The sequence below is a fragment of the Lacerta agilis genome, chromosome 3, assembly GCF_009819535.1.
Source record: "Lacerta agilis isolate rLacAgi1 chromosome 3, rLacAgi1.pri, whole genome shotgun sequence".
Classification (NCBI taxonomy): Eukaryota; Metazoa; Chordata; class Lepidosauria; order Squamata; family Lacertidae; genus Lacerta; species Lacerta agilis.
The window spans coordinates 92,717,908-92,737,121 of NC_046314.1; the positions used below are offsets into that span (position 1 = coordinate 92,717,908).

The window sequence follows — 19,214 nt, forward strand, 5'->3', positions numbered from 1 at the left end:
TGTTTAGTATGAAATTAAAATTGTTGTTACACATCATCTGTTGGGCCTCTACCTTGTGATACTTTCCCCTCAGACTAGAAGGGTTCCATCTACTAATAGCTGATCTTCACCAGCAAGTGTGGCAATCAGCTAAACTTTCAGCTATTTACCCTCATTATATGGGTATTCCAACACAATGGTAGTTAATATAAATTTAATGTTCCATAACTAGAGTGACTTGCTCCATTCTCGTGTTGTGTGTGGCTCCGCAATCAATAGTTTTCAACTGCTGAAAAATATGAGAAATTGTGTATATGAAGGAGATTGTGCTCTCATCATTTATTTCAGACAGAAACAGGAGGCTATATCTAAAATGGTTATGTATTGAATCTGAATTTTATTTTTTTTCCATTTCTAGCTTCTTTAAATATATTCTACTAATAATACTAATTTGGCATTTTTCTATGGAGTCTTTCTTCATGAACATTTAAAATACTGAACTCCCACCTTGCAGAAAAGCCACAGAATGACAAGAGGATATAAAAACATTCAATATAAAGTTACCTGGTAAACATTTGCACTCATGCTTGGAATAGTAAATATTCCTGTGATGCCCATTGAACCAATGGTTAATAGATCTATAATATCCTGAGCTGTCAATCTTTTAGTTTTCAGAAGCACAAAATCCATTATAGAAATGCTATAATATATGAAAAAGATTAAAATCTTAAATTAAACTTTTCCCCTTCTACTGCCTAGAAGGATTTAGAACCCAGGAAGAAGGCAGGTGAATTTGACTTATAATCTACACTTGATTTCATTGGAAAGTGTCTCATACTGTCTCAGTTTTGATAATAAGTTTCACTGAAAGCTTTGAATATTCACTATTACAAATATGTTTTGTTATCTTCTTGAAGCCTGATCCTAAGCAGAGTTAGTCATGGCTAAGTCCGTTGATAATGTGCCTAACTATGTGTTAATCACGCACAAAGAATTAAAAAGTTAAAAAGAAGAAATCGAATGATGTGCATGTTTCATCAGAAAATGAGCTTCTCTCTGTTCTCCCATCCCACTCTTCCTCCAGAGTTTCTGAATTGTATGCATTTGTAAAAGGTTTAAGGGAAAAGCTTAACTACAGCAAATTCACAAACATAGATAGATGCATATGCCTACACAGAAGGTGTTTGTGAAGCAGGAACAAGCAGTGTGAGGGGAAATATGGGAAGCCAGCCACTGCCATCATCATCACCTCAATTTTATGATAATAATAGTAAGCTAACTAAGGGGAAAGAGAGTCTGAGGTAACTGAAGAAAAACAGGACAGGCATGAGGAACCAATGCACCTTCCATATATTGTTGGACTCCGACTCCCATCATCCTTGACCACCTGCTTTGCTGAAGGGGGCTGGTGGGAGTTGTAGTCCAACAACATCTGAAAGGCTTCCTGTTTCCTGTTACTGAAATATTTATTTTATTTAAATCATTTCTATACAAAGTAAAACATTGTGTATAAAAGTCAAATACAAAAATGTAATAAGCTCCACAATCAGCATCATTGGTAACTAAACAAAATAACTGAGAAAGGAGCAGCACCCAAAACTCCCCCACTGCCCAGTACAGTAACCTCCCGCAGAATGCATCCTTGGACCAATCCAGCACACCCAAGCCTCATTCTCATGCGTTCCCACCAGCCATGCAGATAAATAATTCCCAAATATTAGAGAAAAGGTTTGGTCTGCAAAAATACATAGGAGCATTAAGCGTAATTTACAACGGGCTCATTCTCCCATCTCCATCTAGGACAATGGAATGTCATATGAAGAGCAACATACCGGTAACTACTCCCAGTTTCTCACACTGAGGAGTACTGAGCAATTTTGAAACACACCAAAACATGACAAACCAGACTCTCTCCCTGGACAGCAAAAATACAACTCCTGATTTCCACCCAGTAATACATTACTCACTTTCTCCTACTGAACAGTATGGTAGGTTATAGGGATTTGCAAAGAGAGAGATAAACAACATCTTGTTTCATAGAAATATTGGCATGATGAAGCACTTCTACGAGTTTTCTAGCAAAAAGTAAGGTGATGTCTCATTGTCCTGGTTCAGATCGTCTCTCAACGAATAAAATTGCATGGGATTGTCAACCCATAAAAATGAGGCCTGGAGGAAATGGCTGAAAGTACGACTGGAGGGTGTCATGAAGGGATGGCAATGTTAGTAGCAAGCCAAACCTCTGTATACAACTATGATACATTACTGGCAAGTCCCCCTCCCCCCTGTTTTGTAGGTTTAGTTTTATTTTTCTTTAGACTTTACTTTTTCCATGAATGGATCTTCAATTATGCATTCAATACATCATATTGAAATACTCTATTTCTCCCTTTTACATTCAAAGGTCAACCTTTATAATAAGGGTTGGCAGTGATTCTCCCATTGAGACAGTCATTTTAATTGATATTGTCTCCAGGAATAAAATTGCTTTTTATTAATCAAGTTTTGATGAGAGGCTAGTTGGCCACAGTATCTTCCTGTCTATGGAAAGTGGCTGCATTCTGGCATTCGATCCCCTTGTCTTCTATAATAAATTAGGATCACATAAGCACCCACAGGATTAATTATGGGCTACCTATCCATGGAGTCTCCTTTTATTTTAATTATGATGTTTCAACAGCAGTGATGTCTCCAAATTCCATAACTTTATAGATGTAATAATTCAAAACTCCTGTCTAAGCTAAATGGTGAGATGTCCAAGCAGTGGTTAAAGTGATGAATTAAAGGAGAAAAAGGTGTTTGACACACCTCACTTACTATGGAAAATAGGGCTTTAATTTCTGAAAGAGCAAGAGATACTGGGTGTCGGTGCACTTGTTTTACCAATATGGTACTATGGATCTTACCTTCAGTGGCTGGGGTCATTATGTACAGGGAGTAAGTTTGGATACAGCCCATTGTGTCCTTGAATGCACTCATTTAGGTTTTTTTCTGATATAAGTAAAGCATTGCCAACAATTTCCTCTGAAAGTGATTTTTCTATTGGAATAATAGTTTGGGGACTGAAACTGCCTTGGTTATCCTGGTGAGAGATATACAGGAGTGTGCCCCTGTTAATTCTCTTGGATATATCAGGGGTTTATGTTACAATTTGAGTGCTGAATCCAGGTGGGACCTAGTGGCTTTGGTGGTTTTATGGTGGCCTTGGTTTTACCTAGAGGTAGGTCTTAAAAGGTGATGTAGGATGGCTGATGCTCCACACAGTGACTTTTTAAATGCAGGGTGTCTCATACACTATTCAGCACCTACATGTAACCACCGGATGAAGTTTTTGGAATACTTGGTTTCGGGCATCCTTCAACAACCTGGTGCCTTCCTTATATTTTGAACTGCAACTCCCATTAGCCTCAACTTGCAAAACCACAGTGTGCACTGTAAAATACACCTCAGTATGATTTTATCTATGCAGCTTTTAGTAGAAAATAAGATTATGCCATTAATCTGAATATTTAGCATTAAAAATGATGATGGAGCCATATATACTGTTTTATGATAATATGGGTGCGTTTTTAATAACAAACATCAGAGGAAATCTTTACATTGAATATTAATAAAATACATAAGATATGTAGCTGAAATCCAACTCTGGAAGATATGGGAAAAACAATATTAGACCACTGGTCATTATTGGGTTTGAATTTTGGTATATGCCGAACAACGTGTGATGCTTTTTTTAATCTGTTGGTTTCAATTGTGTTTTTAATCTATACAAAAAGACCCTTTTAAACCATACTTTCTTACACATTTTCCTTATGAGACTCCTTAGTTTTGAAATAAATTTGAAGGTGCTTTTTTCAGAATTGTCCATTATCCACTGTCCAAATATAAAGAAAAAAAGGGGAAGAGGAAAGCCCAAGATGTTGTTTGATTGACTTGTCCTGTTGCAAAATATGCACCTGCTGTGAAATGAAGTCCTGAAGGGAAAAAAGTGGAATAATTTAACTTTTTTATTTGTAAAGATAATCAGGATTTTCTGATTACATCTTAACTTCATAAATGTTAAATAACCTATCAGCATCTAGTTGTTGTAAATTATGAAAAGGAGTATTGCTGGGAATATTAACCAACTAAATCCTTGTTCTTTAGTGAACACGAAAATGCGTTATGGCAGGTTGTCATTGTGCTCACGGTAACTTTGACACCAAATAACAAAACTGCCATTTGCACTTAGGGTAAATTGGTTCACTTGTGCTTTTACTGTTCTTTTTATTCTGACATAAATTTATGAACTCTGGAACTAACCAAGTCGTGTGGTTTCCCAGCTGACTTTAACAAATCTGCCCATTTCATTCCATTCACTCATCAAACCATCAATGCTGTGGTAGTTTCAGACTTGCCGCAGATATTCTAAGACATAGGCACTTTTCTGACCGCCACATTTCCATTTCCTATGAACATTTGCCTTTCTTGTTTTCAAAGGCATCAGCTGATAGGGGAAATATGTTACACAGAAAAAGAGGGCAAAGCATCCTACTGACAACCCCATTGTTTTTCAGCGTATTTTTTTTACATTAAATTGTTAAATTTGTAGTTGTGTAGCGGAAGGGGAGGCCAGTTATGGGTGGGGTTTGCATTGTGAGTGGAACAGTGTTTGTATAAGGTATGTTTACATTGCAATGTAGCCGAAGCAAAATTCCAAGTATGTTGGAAAATGTACTTGGCCAATAAATTATTCCTACTCCTATTCCTATTCCTATTCCTACATGATTTGTGTAACATATTCTTGCTTTCTTCCTGAGAAGACTTGATCAAGGCAGTCTGTTTACTTTTAACTTCATTTATTTGGTTTTTTTTTTTTTTGGCCTGTCCTTAGCAACAATCTAATACAATTTCAGATGTGAATAAAAAGTCTAGATGGCATCCCTCCAACATTTATATTTAGGTGGCATGCAAAATGGCGCCCTCCTTTTGGAATCTGCTGTCTTTTCTGGCTTCCTAGTGAGGTTGTTCCTACCAGTTTTGAATCAATATAATATATTGGACAGAATACCAAAGCTCCACTCCTCTCTCCATGTTTCTTTTGTGTAGCTACATTACACACATATGTGTAACACCCATGCAATGCTCCCATGAGGCAGGGTGAGGCAGCTGCCTCAGGCAGAATGATTGTCCGGGACAGCAGATCTTTATGTTGATCTTTCTTTCCCCCCTTGTTCCTGATGTAGATCTTCCCTCTCTCCTTCTTCCCTAGCAGGGAGAGAAGTGAAGTTTTAGGATCAGCCTCAGGTGCCAAAATCTCTTATTCTGTCCCTGATTGGATGGAATACTGGATCCCCACTCAGTGATAATGCCTAATGCAGTGTTTCTCAAATTTGTTAGACTACAGCTCCCATCATCCTTGACTACTGGTCCTACCCAAGTTTGAGAAACACTGGTCTAATGTGTGCCTTCAGTCCAACCTATTGTACAAGGTTTTGGTATGAATAAAAATGGGAAAGCCCCACATGTGTTGCTTCCATGAGCATTTTGAAGATAGGGCAAGACACAAGTGTGAAAGACAGCATGTCATGGAACCCCAAGCTATGTTAGGGCTGCCCTACATCCGGGTTTTCCTGGACACGTCTGGGAGTTGCTCAGAAAAATGGTGTCCAGGTGGATTTTTTTTGAATCGGCAAAATCGGACGCATGGCAAGTTGGGCTGTTTTTATTTTAAAAATTTATAATGGTTTCTTACAGAGCTTCTTGGAACCCTGCTTTCCACTTGTGGGACAAGTAAGATTGTGCTATATGACTCTACATGAACCTAAATATGCTTTCATACCTTATGCTTGTGAAATTCTCTGAGTAAAGTATTTCACTTCTACCCATAACCCTTTCCCTACATTGTTCTGGTTTTGTATAATCTGAAAAGTCCAGTCTACTGAATGTTGGATCCTGTAGAACAGGCATGGCCAAACTTGGCTGTTTGGGAATACAATTCCCATCATCCCTGACCACTGGTCCTGTTAGCTAGGGATGATGAGAGTTGTAGTCCCAAAACAGCTGGAGGGCCAAGTTTGGCCATGCCTACTGTAGAACAATGGTGGACAAACTGTGTCCCTCCAAGGTGGTGTTGGGCCTCTAACTCCCATCACCCCCAGCCATTATGACCAATGATTACAATGACCAATGTCCAGTGATGGGAAGTCATGCAGCAGTGGAGGTACAATGGCATGTGTTGATCCTACTTTGAACTTATACAGTTCAATGGAAGGTCTGCATAGAGCCCACATTCATGCAACTATAAACTCATACAGATCTTTCTCGGTGATCAGAAATCCTGGGAAAATAGGGTTTCCAATTACATGGAAAGAGCCCTATGTGTGTGATCCCACTCCATCTCTCTATCTGAATAGGGTTTTGGTGGCATATCTTTGACTCTTGGCCAAATGCGTGAAATATCTCCATGGTTGATCATGATGTTTGAGTTGGCACTGGGAAAATTAAAAATTCTGTCTGTGGTGATTCATCTCTGGTGCCTGATGCTTGTGACCACTGAAATGCTGAGCATTCATGTGTGAATAAGGTATGTTTATTATTCATGTATGAATGAAGTATCATTATCAAGAAACACAATCTTAATCATTCCAGTGCTTCGTGGCATAGAGTTCCCCTGTTTACGAGGAAACACGAAATCAGAAAGACTGTGCATGTGAAACAGCAATTGTCCTATGAACTGTTGTCTATTTTGTAACAGGATCATTTAAGACTAAGTTGCCTTTGAAGTACAACATACTACTAAATGCTGGCAGTGCCTCCCCACTTGTAATACCAGTCGGCCAGCCTAACTTTGCTCTTTTGGATGGTCTGGACCCGTACACACAATACGAGATAAGGATACAAGCCTGCCAGGATGGTAAGATGTTAAGTAATTCTCTTTTGTCATCAGCAGACAGTGCAGTTTTGCAAAATAGCTTCTGTTCAGCAAAACAGATAACATCTTATTTCAAAATTGAAGTGAAATGTTTACCTAGTAAAAGCAAAGCCTGACACTGAGTGGTGCATTTTACATTTCTCCATATTATATCATGAATATTTTAAAAGAAAATTTAAAACGTTAGCATTTGGGGGAATGGTAGTTCTTTTTGTGAAATGCATTATGAAAAGCATAAAGTAGTTTTTTTTAAAAAAAAATGGTCTAGAAGTACACATCAGATACAATCCATTCTCAATTGATGTTACATCAGCAATTTATCTCTTTTTTATTATTCATATAAAGCAGAAGGATTAGTGCTCTGTTATTTTGGATTACAAAGAATGCATGAAACCTTATCTAAAGGGATCTGTTGGCATGGGTAAAGCACTTAAGTTGGTGGAAGTCTACAGAAACTGTTGATACTGAACTTGAAGCTTCTGGGTATTGGGGACTTGTAAGATTGATCCCATCTTTCAAAAACTTTTATGGCGGTCCAAATCAATATTATTTCAAGAATTTTTCCTGCACTGTTTGCCTTTTTTGTATCATTCAGTGAGCAGGGAGTGAGCCTTGGGACTCTGTGCTCCTTCCTCCTCCTCTTGCTTCCTGCCTTCACATGCTAGTCCTTGTTAGCTTAAACTACAATTGGCTGCTCTTGCCCATTAAACTATGGTTTAATGTCAGTTTTGCTATCCAAGATCTTAAACCTTTATTTCATAGCCTTCATACACCACTTGATTGTAAAACAAATAAATAAATAACCCTCAAAGCGGTCTACAAAAAGATAAAACTGTAGTCAAGAAAAGTCTACAACCTTATTTACAAACAAACAAAAGTTAAAATATTAAGAGATTGAAATTACCCCAACTTTCTAAGCAGCTGGGAAGTAGGCTTGTTTAAACAAGAATGTTTTTTTTGCAGGTGCCAAAAAGAGTACAGTGAAGGCCCCTCCTTGATCTCAATAGGCAGGGAGTTCCAAAGTGTAGGTGCTGCCACACTAAATGAACACATTCTTACAAATGTGGAATGGGTGTTATGTTGCACCTGTAGTAGTGCCAATTCTGCCCATTGAAGCAGTGGAGTGGACACATGTGGAGTAAGGCAATCTCATAGGCAAACTCGTACCCAAGTTGTTAAGGGATTTAAAGCATGCTTTGAATGTGGTTTAATATCCTGGACAATAAACTGATGTTAAATCATAGTTCCCTATCTCAAACATAACAGGAAACTGTAGTTTAAGTGAACCAGGGTCAATGTGCAAAGGGAACACATGAAAACAGTACTTGTTTCTAGCTTGCTAAACTATGGTTTGGTTCTCCAAATCAGTTCTTTATTTGTTTATGCCTGTAGCTACTGAGAGCCATTTCAGTGGTGGTGCCACAGTTGTGAATTATCCTCCCTAGAGGGAAATGTTTAGAACCTATGCTGTGGTCTTGTGTTAGGCGATGACCTTTTAAATTGTTCCCAGGGTTTTTAGACGTGTTTTAGTGGTTCTTATATCTTTTACATTGCCAATACCCCATGTTGATTTTATTCTGGTTTTATATTGTGCTATATTGTTCTGTTTTAAATTATGTATTGTTTTATTTTTATGGTTTTTTAAACTGTCCAGAGAACTTTGGTTATTGGGTGATAGCAACTGAAGTAAAAATAAAATAAAATTGAATGCTTAAAAATGAAAATGAAATGTATATTTGCTGTGTGTGTGTGTGTGTGTGTGTGTTGTTGTTGTTGTTGTTTCTTGGGCATTTGTCAATCCAAAGAGCGTGTCCCAGTGTCCAAAACATGATCCTTAATTGTTGCTTTTGTTTTCTTGTAGTTGGCTGTGGTGTTGGTGAACGGGCATATGCAAGGACAGCTGAAGCACCTCCTAAGGATTTGAGTCCCCCTGTCATTGCAGCCACTGGATCAGCATCAATAGAGGTGAAATGGTCACCACCTAGGAAACCCAATGGAATAATTAGAAACTACTTTGTTTACAGGTAGCTTTGGTTGTTGTTGTTGTTGTTGTTGTTGTTGTTGTTGTTGTTGTTGTTTAACCCTACTCAGATGCTCAATATAGAAACTACAGTATCCCCCACCTTGAACTTTTATTCAGCTCCAATAATGTTTAAATTATCTTCCCAAGTGCATACGTTGGATAGCATGGGGGGGGAACCACACCAATGTTTTTGGCCTGAAAAAGGAAGGAATTGGCCTAAGTGTGATTTCTACTGTGACTACTATATTATGACCGCAGGCGGCGCTGTGGTCTAAACCACTGAGCCTCTTGGGCTTGCCGATCAGAAGGTCGGCAGTTCAAAAGCACTCCAGTGTAAGCAGATAAATAGGTACTGCTGCGGCAGGAAGGTAAATGTCATTTCCGTGTGCTCTGGTTTCCATCACGGTGTTCCATTGTGCCAGAAGTGGTTTAATCATGATGGCCACATGACCTGGAAAGCTGTCTGTGGACTCCCTTGGCCTGAAAGCGAGATGAGCGCCGCAACCCCATAGTCACCTTTGACTGGACTTAACCATCCATGGGTCCTTTACTTTTTACCTATGGCCTGGCAGCCTTAAGGTTGTCAAGAAACCAAAGGCCAAGAAGTCATAGATGGGAAACATAGAAACACAGAAAGTTGGATTGGCCCATCCAGCTCAGTATTATCTACGCTGAATGGCTGCAGCTCTCCAGGGTTTGACCTATAAAACTGGATTGAACCTGACTCCTTCTGCATGAGAAGCATTTGGCCTCCCACTGAGCTACAACTCTTTCCCATTGGTAGCTGTGGATCTAAATTTGTATCTTTCATTGAACTTGCCAGCCAATTCTTAAGGTTTCTAGGAGTCTATAAAATTCTGGTTCTCCTGGAATATTTTCACCTGCTAATTGTATGGCCAAACACATCAAATCCCTCCTCTGTATAAAGAGAAATAAAGTATCTCTTATAGTCCAAGACAAGGCTTCACTCTACTGGTTTTGTAAATAAAGCTGATGATTACAGCTGCAATTCCACAGCAGCCAGAGAAAGGGAAAACAGGAAATATAATGCAGAAAGTGGAAAATACTGTAAATTGAATTTGACAGCATTTGATGGCATTTGATTATTCTAGTCACAGCCAAACAATGATATAAAGAGTAATATGAAACAGAATGTGTTACTGCCTAGCAGACTCGAAAGCAATAAACCTTCCTCCAATGTGACACAATCACTTCACAATCATAATTGTAGCCTGTTTGATACCTCTGAGTACAGCAGAAGGGCACTGACTGACATAGATACATTTTGTTTTTTATTTAAAGTGAAATGAAAATGGCGCACTGGGGCTCCAGATACAATCGTTATATTCACCTACATAGGCATGAATCACTTGGCAGTTATTTCAGCTGAAGTTTAAATGTGCTTAGACAACAACAATATCACATCTTTCTCAGATAGCTGTGAAAAAAATCAGAAATTTGTAAGGGCAGAAATGGGATGTAAGCACAGAGTTCTTTTTTTTTTTTTTTTTTTTGCATGTGATACCCACGCATAGCGTTAGACTGTTATAGCAGGAAGTCTGCAGTATTTCTGGAGGATGTTATGGTATGTAATTTCTTTTTCATCATTTGCTGCCACTGCCTTGCTGTCATATATACACCAAACTAAATTTATTTAACCTGCAAGTGGTAGGCAGGTTTTCATTAATCCTGAAGGATATATATTTGCAAGGGTTTGGAATTCTCTGCTAACCTTCCTTCTTTCCTCACCCAACCCCAAACCTTCGTTAGGTAAGTTTTTAGAACAAAACTGGAGGGAGGAAGGGAAGTATAGCAATATTTATTCATTTATGCTGTGTTTCTATGCCACCACAGACACACACACACACAGACACACACACACAATATCAGTAATGATGCAATGTAATAAAACAACAAAAAGTAGTAAAAAGAAATTCCCCTCTAGAAAAGGAAGAAATCAAACCACTTGACAGAACTGATAAACCAATAAATCACAAATAAACATTGGGCATCCAGGTTTCAGAACCACAAATTATTTAAGAGGCCTCAGTAAATAAAAAAGACCTTTGCCTTGCTCTGAAAAGACCATAAAGAAGGAGCAAAGAGTGCCTCTTTGAGGAAACTACTCCGCAGTCAGAGTGCCCTTTTATAAATGTATTTACTTGATTTGCTTTCCCTTACTCTGATGATAATAACTGAGTAGGTTGTGGGGGAGTAATTCAGTTGGATACGGAATGCATGAAGCTCCCTGGATGGCAAGAGGACTGCAGAGTACAGCAAGAAGGCATGAAGTGTTATGCAGATTTTAGGGTGCCCTAGAGTGAGGAGCCCTAGTCAGTTGCCCAGTTTGCCCTCCACTAAAGTCTCCACTTCAAGCTACGTAGCTATGTTCTTGGCTATAAAGTTTGCCCTGATAAACATCACTCTTTGAACACCTTTAAATGGGTGAAGGCATCAAACCATAATATGCAGGTTCAGTGACAGTTAGCAGTTCCTGAGAAGGGCATCTTTCTCTTGTGATTCTCTCTGTGTGTGGGAGAAAAGCTTCCATTTAAATGAGGAGCTGAATTCTAAATCTTCAGGCTGTTGAAATGACTAGAGACTGTTCAGCCACTTCTGCTTGGAGTTTATTCATACATGAGGATATTCTCCTTTTAGCACTACAGATGGAACCATTTACCTAACCATAAGTTTCTTTCATTAAATATTCAACAGTAATAAGATCTAAACACTTTAACCAGACTACATTGTTCGGCTTTGCTTGTGGAAGAACTCACGGTTGGTGGCATATTTGATCTATCAGGGAGAGGAGCTGTTTATCACATATTTTCCACGTTACTAAACAGTAATTTGTGAACCCAACAAACAGCTATGGTGGCTAATTGAGATGCTATGCAGTGCAAAGCAAACCACTGAGCACTGCTGCACATAAAATATCATAATTTTTCACTTTTTTGTGATTGACATATTTTTGTAACTCACTAGGAGGGCATTTAATGCAAAACTCTGCACTAAATGGAAGCAGCATAAGTGTGCCCTATTAGCCCTATGCTAATAACCATTTAATTAATTTAATTTATTATTATATTATATTTTAAATTTATTTATTATATTTGCTCTTACATTTATGTCCCACATTTCTTCCAAGCAGCTCACAGGAGCATAGATGGTTCTCCTCTTCACCATTTTATCCTCACAACTCTGTGAAGTACATTAGACTGAGAGATGGTGACTGGCCCAAGCTTTAGGGCTGAATGGGGCTTTGAATGCTCCCAGGTCCTAGTACAACACTCTAACCAAGACATTCCCAAAATCGGCCCCCCAGATGTTTTGGGACTACAATTTCCATCATCCCTGACCACTGGTTCTGTTAGCTTGGGATGATGGGAGTTGTAGTCCCAAAACATCTGGAGGGCCGAGTTTGGGGATACCTGCTCTAACCACTATAAAACATGGTGCATTTTACCATACAGCCCATTGCACCTTGAAAATTCTACCTCCCTTCCAAAAATTAAAAAGCTGCTAGTCCCCAATGATACAAGTGATTTGCATAAAATCATGGTGTTAATCTTTGGATAAAGGTTCAGAAACTGGAAACCAAATAGCAACACATTGAATTGGAGTTTCTGCAAGTTCCTCAAACTTCCATTAAACTCACTTACCCCAACAGTAAGTTGGGCTGAGGTAGGGTGCACATAAAAGGCCATTCCATGGCAATCAGTCTTCTGTCACTTTTGCACAAAACTAGCATGGGACATATTGATGGTTGCTTTAGCTCACCTCCCACACCATACTTCTCCCTACCCTGAACCACTGTGATTGAGACCACAAACTTAACATGAGTCAATAATGTGATGCAACAGCAAAAAAGAAAAGAAAAGAAAAGAAAGCTAATGCTATTCTAGGCTGCACCATTAGAAGTATAGTGTCCTGATCATGGGAAGTCATTGTCCCACTCTATTCTGCATTGGTCAGACCACACCGGGAGTACTGTGTCCAGTTCTGGCCAACACAGTTTAAGAAGAATATTAACAAGCTGGAACATGTGCAGATGAAGGCAGCCAAGATGACCAGGATTCTGGAAACCAAGCCTTATGGGGAACAGCTGAGTATATTTAGCCTGGAAAAGAGGAGATGGAGAGGAGATATGGCAGCCATCTTCAGGTATCTAAAGGGCTGTCACACGAAAGATGGAGCAAATCTTGTTTTCTCCTGCTCCAGAGGCTAGGACCCGAACCAGTGGCATCAAGTTAAAAGAAAGGTGATTCCAACTAAACACCAGCATGAACTTTCTGACTGTAAGAGTTGTTTGACAGTAGATCAGACTCTCTCAGGAGGTGGTAAAGTCTACTTCATTGGATGGCCGTCTGTCATGGATCCTTTAGCTGAGATTCCTGCATTGCTGGGGATTGGACCTTTGGGGTCCCTTCCAACTTTACAATTCTATGATTTTATACTGTACTTTTACTTTATTACACTCATGTGTTATTACATGCATGTGTTGGCCCATGTACCTGTACATACTCTGTTTTTCCTTATGCAGTACCAAGTCAAACAATAACCAAGTCCACATTTACCACCAACTTAGCACAAAACAAAAACCGCTGCTTCCTGTAAATGTGTCATGACTTTAAAAACAGTTGCTACAGATAACCATAAGTATTGAAAGAACCAATTTTTACATTAGCTAAATATTTTTACTTGTGAAAGAAAAGGTCCATTGTCCATAGGGCATGATCATGACACCTGCCTAGCACCTGAGCTGATTTCACATCAGCAGATGCACCCTGTTTGCAGTTGCAAGTGGCACATCAGGTAATGTATTGATTTGGTGTAATAAGTATGTGCATTGTTAATGATAAACACTTAACAATACTAGACTATAGTCATTTTGAAGTTTGTACTTCAGTATCAAATGATCTCTTATTTATTAGTGGCTATAAAAGTTATTTACAGGTGATTTTTGTATGACTTTCAGACGTCCATTGGGTACTCGAGAGGAACTGCTTATATTCATCTGGTCTGAAGGTGCTTTAGAATTCATTGATGCTACAGATGTCCTTCAGCCGTTCACGGAGTATGAATACCGCATTAGGGCACAGAATTCCAAGGGCTCTGTGGATAGTCTGTGGTCTTCAACACAAACTCTAGAAGCCCCACCTTGGGGCATGAAAGTTCCCTTAGGCCAAGCTTTAAGCCCTTACTCTGTGCTCCTAAATTGGACCGAACCCACCTCTCCTAACGGTGCCATTTCTCAGTATCGTGTCGTCTATCAAGAGAGACAGAGTGACCCGACATTTAACACGCCAGCTGTTACTGCATTAACTGTATCGGTAAGTGTTAGATAATCAGCCAACATGAAGGAGTCATTTTTAGAAACGCATGCAGTTTCCTTTTCTGACCTCATTGGTGGTTTAGAAGTGCATATTAAGGCTGTCGGCCATTTCAAGAAAGATTGCATGTTTCTGGTTGTATTATTTATTTGTTTCTAAAAAAGGTATATAATGCTACAGCATAAAAAAATCAAAGTGGTTTACAATAATATCTCTGTATAAGAAAAAACACATAAAAATTCAATCACACAAACTATGGTTAGTCAGATAAACCATTGGTCGTAGTTGATTAATCAGTTATTATGTATATATGAGTAATGACAATAATTCTGAAGCAAACAAGGATACTTTGTTTTTAGTTGATGTGCACATACATCATAGTGGTCACTATCTTAGAAAAAGCTCTTATATGGGAGAAAATCCAGGGATTTTTCTTTTTGCCATCCACAGTTTCCTGCCTCTCATGCGTTGAAAGTATTTGTATTAAAATGTGTTGCCCAAATTAATTGGAAGCACCTTTTTAGTCTTATAAAAAATGAATTGATTAATAGATTAAGTGTTGTAGTCCTAAAATATTTGCATGGTGCAATCCTTAGTTCCCCATGTATGCTAATAATGGATGATTCACATGCAACAATGAGGACATCTACACATGAACAACAGCCCATCACAATCCCATGCATGTTGGCTCATAAGTTCCACTGAGCATAGCAGAATTTACTAGTAAATATCCTTTGGATAGGAGACTTAAAAGTCCAAAATGAAATATAATCATAGCAAAATCAGATATATTTTTTCAACCATTCCAAGTGCATGCTGGTTTAAGCATGATAGTAAAATTAGCATTAGCTTGACTCCTATGATTTATGTTTAGTAATTAGGAAGATTTGCCTCATAACTCTTCAGAATCAGAAATAAATCAACCACCACAAAAAGAAAACGCTTTTACCAACAGTAGCACCTGGCACTCCCATACTGTAAGTTGCAAACCTTGACAAATACAGGAACCTCTAATTAGATGGATACAATTTCTGCATGGAAGAAATGGCAGAACTAAGAACAAGATACAGTGTTGTGATTTTGCTGTAAATTGGCTATTTCAGCAATCGTAATGTCAAAGGAGGCGTTGGACTGGCACTGTGTTGCAAATGTCTTACTTCAAAAAAAGATACTGTAGAGCTGGAAATGGTTCTGAAAAGGGAAGCCAAAATGACCAAGGGCTGAAGTAACTTCCCTAAGAAAAGGGTATGCTCCTTACAAGTCTTTTTTTTTTTTGCTCAGGAAAAAGATAAGGAGGGATATAATGGAACTGTGTAAGATTATATAAGTTGTGGAGAAAGTGAATGGAGTTTTGCTCCTCCCTACCTACGCAGCTGGTGCTGTGGAAGGACGTGGGTGGCGCTGTGGTCTAAACCACATAGCCTAGGGCTTGCCAATCTGAAGGTCGGCGGTTCGAATCCCCGCGACGGGGTGAGCTCCTATTGCTCGGTCCCTACTCCTGCCAACCTAGCAGTTCGAAAGCAAGTCAAAGTGCAAGTAGATAAATAAGTACTGCTCCAGCAGGAAGGTAAATGGTGTTTCTGTGTGCTGCTCTGTTTCACCAGAAGCAGTTTAATAATGCTGGCCACATGACCCGGAAGCTGTACGCCAGCTCCCTCGGCCAATAAAGCGAGATGAACGCCGTAACCCTAGAGTTGTCCGCGACTGGACCTAATGGTCAGGGGTCCCTTTACTTTTACCTCATAATACTACAACTCGGGGACAAGTAATAAAACTGAATGTTGGAAGATTCAGGACAGACAAAATAAAGTACTTCACACAGTGCAGAGTTGAACTGTGGAATTTGCTCTAACAAGATGTAGTGATGGCCACCAATATGGATAGCTTTGAAAGAGGACTAGACAGATTCATGGAGGATAAGGCTATCAATGACTACTAGCCATCATGGCTATGCTCTGCCCTCATGGTTGGAGGCAGTAGGCCTCTGTATCCTGGTTGCTGGGAACAGCATGTGGAGAGAGTGCTGTTGACTCCGGTTCTTCTGGTGGGCTTCCCATAGGCACCTGGTTGGCCACTGTGAAAGCAGAATGTTGGACGAGATGGGCCATTGGCCTGAGTGAGCAGGGATCTTCTTATGCGAATTGAAAAATAATGTCAGGATGCAGGCCTCAGTTGTTATGTACCATCTGATGTATGATGTCTACCTAAGCCAGCCTCAAAAAAGTCACCTATCTGCTGCCACTATATATTAATGAAGTAATGGCATAGAAAATACCAGCCCTGGGACCTGTTAGTCTGGTTCTACCCCAGTGCACAATAATGGAGACTTTCATATATTCTAATTACATTAGAATATATGCTCTGGTCCATGGGGTCACGAAGAGTCCATGGGGTCACGAAGAGCTCTGGTCCATGGGGTCATAAAGAGTCGGACACGACTGAACGACTGAACAACAACAACAACAACAATTACATTATATATAACTCATATAATAATGGGGGCTTTCATATAATCAGCACTATGTAGACTCAAGTCAGATCAGAATATCATAGATTCAGGTCAGTAGCCGTGTTGGTTTGACACAGTCTAAATAAATAAATAGTCCAGTAGCACCTTAGAGACCAACAAAGTTTGTTCTGGGTATAAGCTTTTGTGTGCATGCACACTTCTTCAGATACCATGAGGTTGATGAACTTCCATTTCATGCGGCTCAATGTGGTGTCTTCCATGATTCTAGATTTAGGTAGGTAGCCGTGTTGGTCTGAAGCAGTCGAAATAAATTAAAAAAATTAAAAATTGTCCAGTAGCACCTTAGATACCAACTAAGTTTGTTCTGGGTATAAGCTTTCAGATACCTGGTATCTGAAGAAGTGTGCATGCACACGAAAGCTTATACCCAGAACAAACTTTGTTGGTCTCTACTGGACAATTTTTTAATTTTTTAATTTATTTTGACAGAATATCATATTCTATCGTAAAATTTTCTGAATACCATATTCTGTAGGAAATATATGAGCTGTTGTTTTTTCCTTGGCCTACTTTCAACATGAGCAAATTAGCAGGGATAAGAAGTGGTCAATATTGAGGAAGAGCCTGAATTTCAATCTCTTAATTTTCTTAAATGTTATGTACAACTCATAGCCTTCCAGCTGTTCCATAAGTACATGCCAAGTTATATGGCAAGACTGCATATATGTTTGCTTCCCTCTACAGCAGGCACGGCCAAACTTGGCCCTCCAGCTGTTTTGGGACAACAATTCCCATCATCCCTGACCACTGGTCCTGTTAGTTAGGGATGATGGGAGTTGTAGTCCCAAGACAGCTGGAGGGCCAAGTTTGGCCATGCCTGCACAGTATTGCTTAAATTGCACACTTCCCTCAAAGCAAGTTTATTGTTTCCCACAAGTGAGACACTTTAACTCTCTTGCAACAATTTAAAACATATGTTTTAAAAGTTAAAGGCCAGAATTGACAAGTGGACAGTTTGTAGTTGTTTTCAAAATCATTTTCAAGTACCATTCAGCATGATGTTGAGTTTTGGAATTCCTCTCTCCAATCATGCATTGAACTGCCTTGCACATCATGCCAACAACAACAGAAAATATCCAAGATGGTTGCATTGAGGGCACTAAAATGTACCAAAATGGCTTTTTAAATAATGTTGCCACAGTATGTTTCTTTAGCAAAGGCATTTTAACGCCTTTTAAATTAGTATTTTCTTGGCACTGGAGAAACATTACCCTACAAAACCTGAAATGGAAAAATATGTCAGAAATATATGCATAAAGATCAAGTGTGGTTTAGATAGCACTGATGCATTTTACTATATCTTCCTATTTTTATTTTAAAATTCTTTCACTTTTCATTTAAAAATGTGTGTTGCTGTGCTAAACATTTGTCTCTGCAGAGCAAGGCAGCTTCAGTGGGTCATCATCCCTGCCCACCAAATGTATTGCAAATTAATGCTTTACACTAAAGCAGTGCTTTATTTCCCTAAGTGCAATGTGGGACACATTGAATGGAACTCTGGATTTGGGGGTAGGATGTGCTTGTGTAGCAAATGCAGTCCATATTGGTCTTCAGCCTATGCTGGTAGCCTACCCTCCTGTAGGAGCAGATGACAATAAGGAGCAGTGACTTTTTCTGTGCAATGTCATTTTTCTGAAGCTTCTGTTTCAGGGAACCTCTAAGATACTTCACTTTTAGTGCTAAATTGCTGAACTAAAAGAGACAGGGAAACTCACATACACCGTGGAACTGATTGAGTCCATTCAAGAATGAGGAGTATCTTGGCATCATGAAGAAAACACAACTGAACTCTTTGCACAATTTCTATTTTTCCCCCAGTGGTCCTGAAGTTGCCATTGGATGCAACTAATATTTATGTATTTCATTTAGTAATATCAAACCCCATGACTAGGAAGATGAGAAATTCAAAATGTTATCAAACGTATCAACTTCAAAACTATTTTTAATTCCCCTGAAATTATCTGGATGTTTTTCCATCACGACTTGTCCAAAACAAAATTTCCACCTCATCACATGAGATATGTTACTAATTATATAAAAACTCCTTGGATTCCTTTAAAATTCCTGGTGTGCCTCCAAATTCAACTTGAATTTTGTGTCAGATGAAAATTAATTATTGACATAAATAGTACTGGGATATAGATAGATAGATAGATATTTATTATTACGGCCATTGGCCCATCGCACACAATTTTTCAAACAACATATATATACTTAGCCTTTCTACTTAGAACTTCGAAAGAACTTTAAAGTAACAGACTAAGCAGTAAATTTACAACATAAAACATCACCCCCTATTTATAAAATTATAAAAACATCAATTAAGGTAACACATAATTACATCCTGAGTCATGATTTAAAAGGAATGTCCAATCCACCCAGAAGTCTGTTTTTCTTCTTTTGATCAGAAATCTGGCAATAAATAGTACTGGGCTG

General features: G+C 38.9%; 1 protein-coding gene across 1 annotated transcript in view; it reads left to right on the forward strand.

Annotated features, from left to right (window-relative positions):
* The window catches only part of USH2A (usherin), a 454,712-nt gene that overhangs the window by 378,150 nt on the left and 57,348 nt on the right, over positions 1-19,214 (forward strand). The window contains exons 58-60 of the mRNA XM_033144773.1: positions 6,716-6,874; positions 8,754-8,916; positions 13,894-14,248. Of these exons, the coding sequence (XP_033000664.1) occupies positions 6,716-6,874; positions 8,754-8,916; positions 13,894-14,248 (677 nt within the window). The remainder of the gene's footprint in view (positions 1-6,715; positions 6,875-8,753; positions 8,917-13,893; positions 14,249-19,214) is intronic.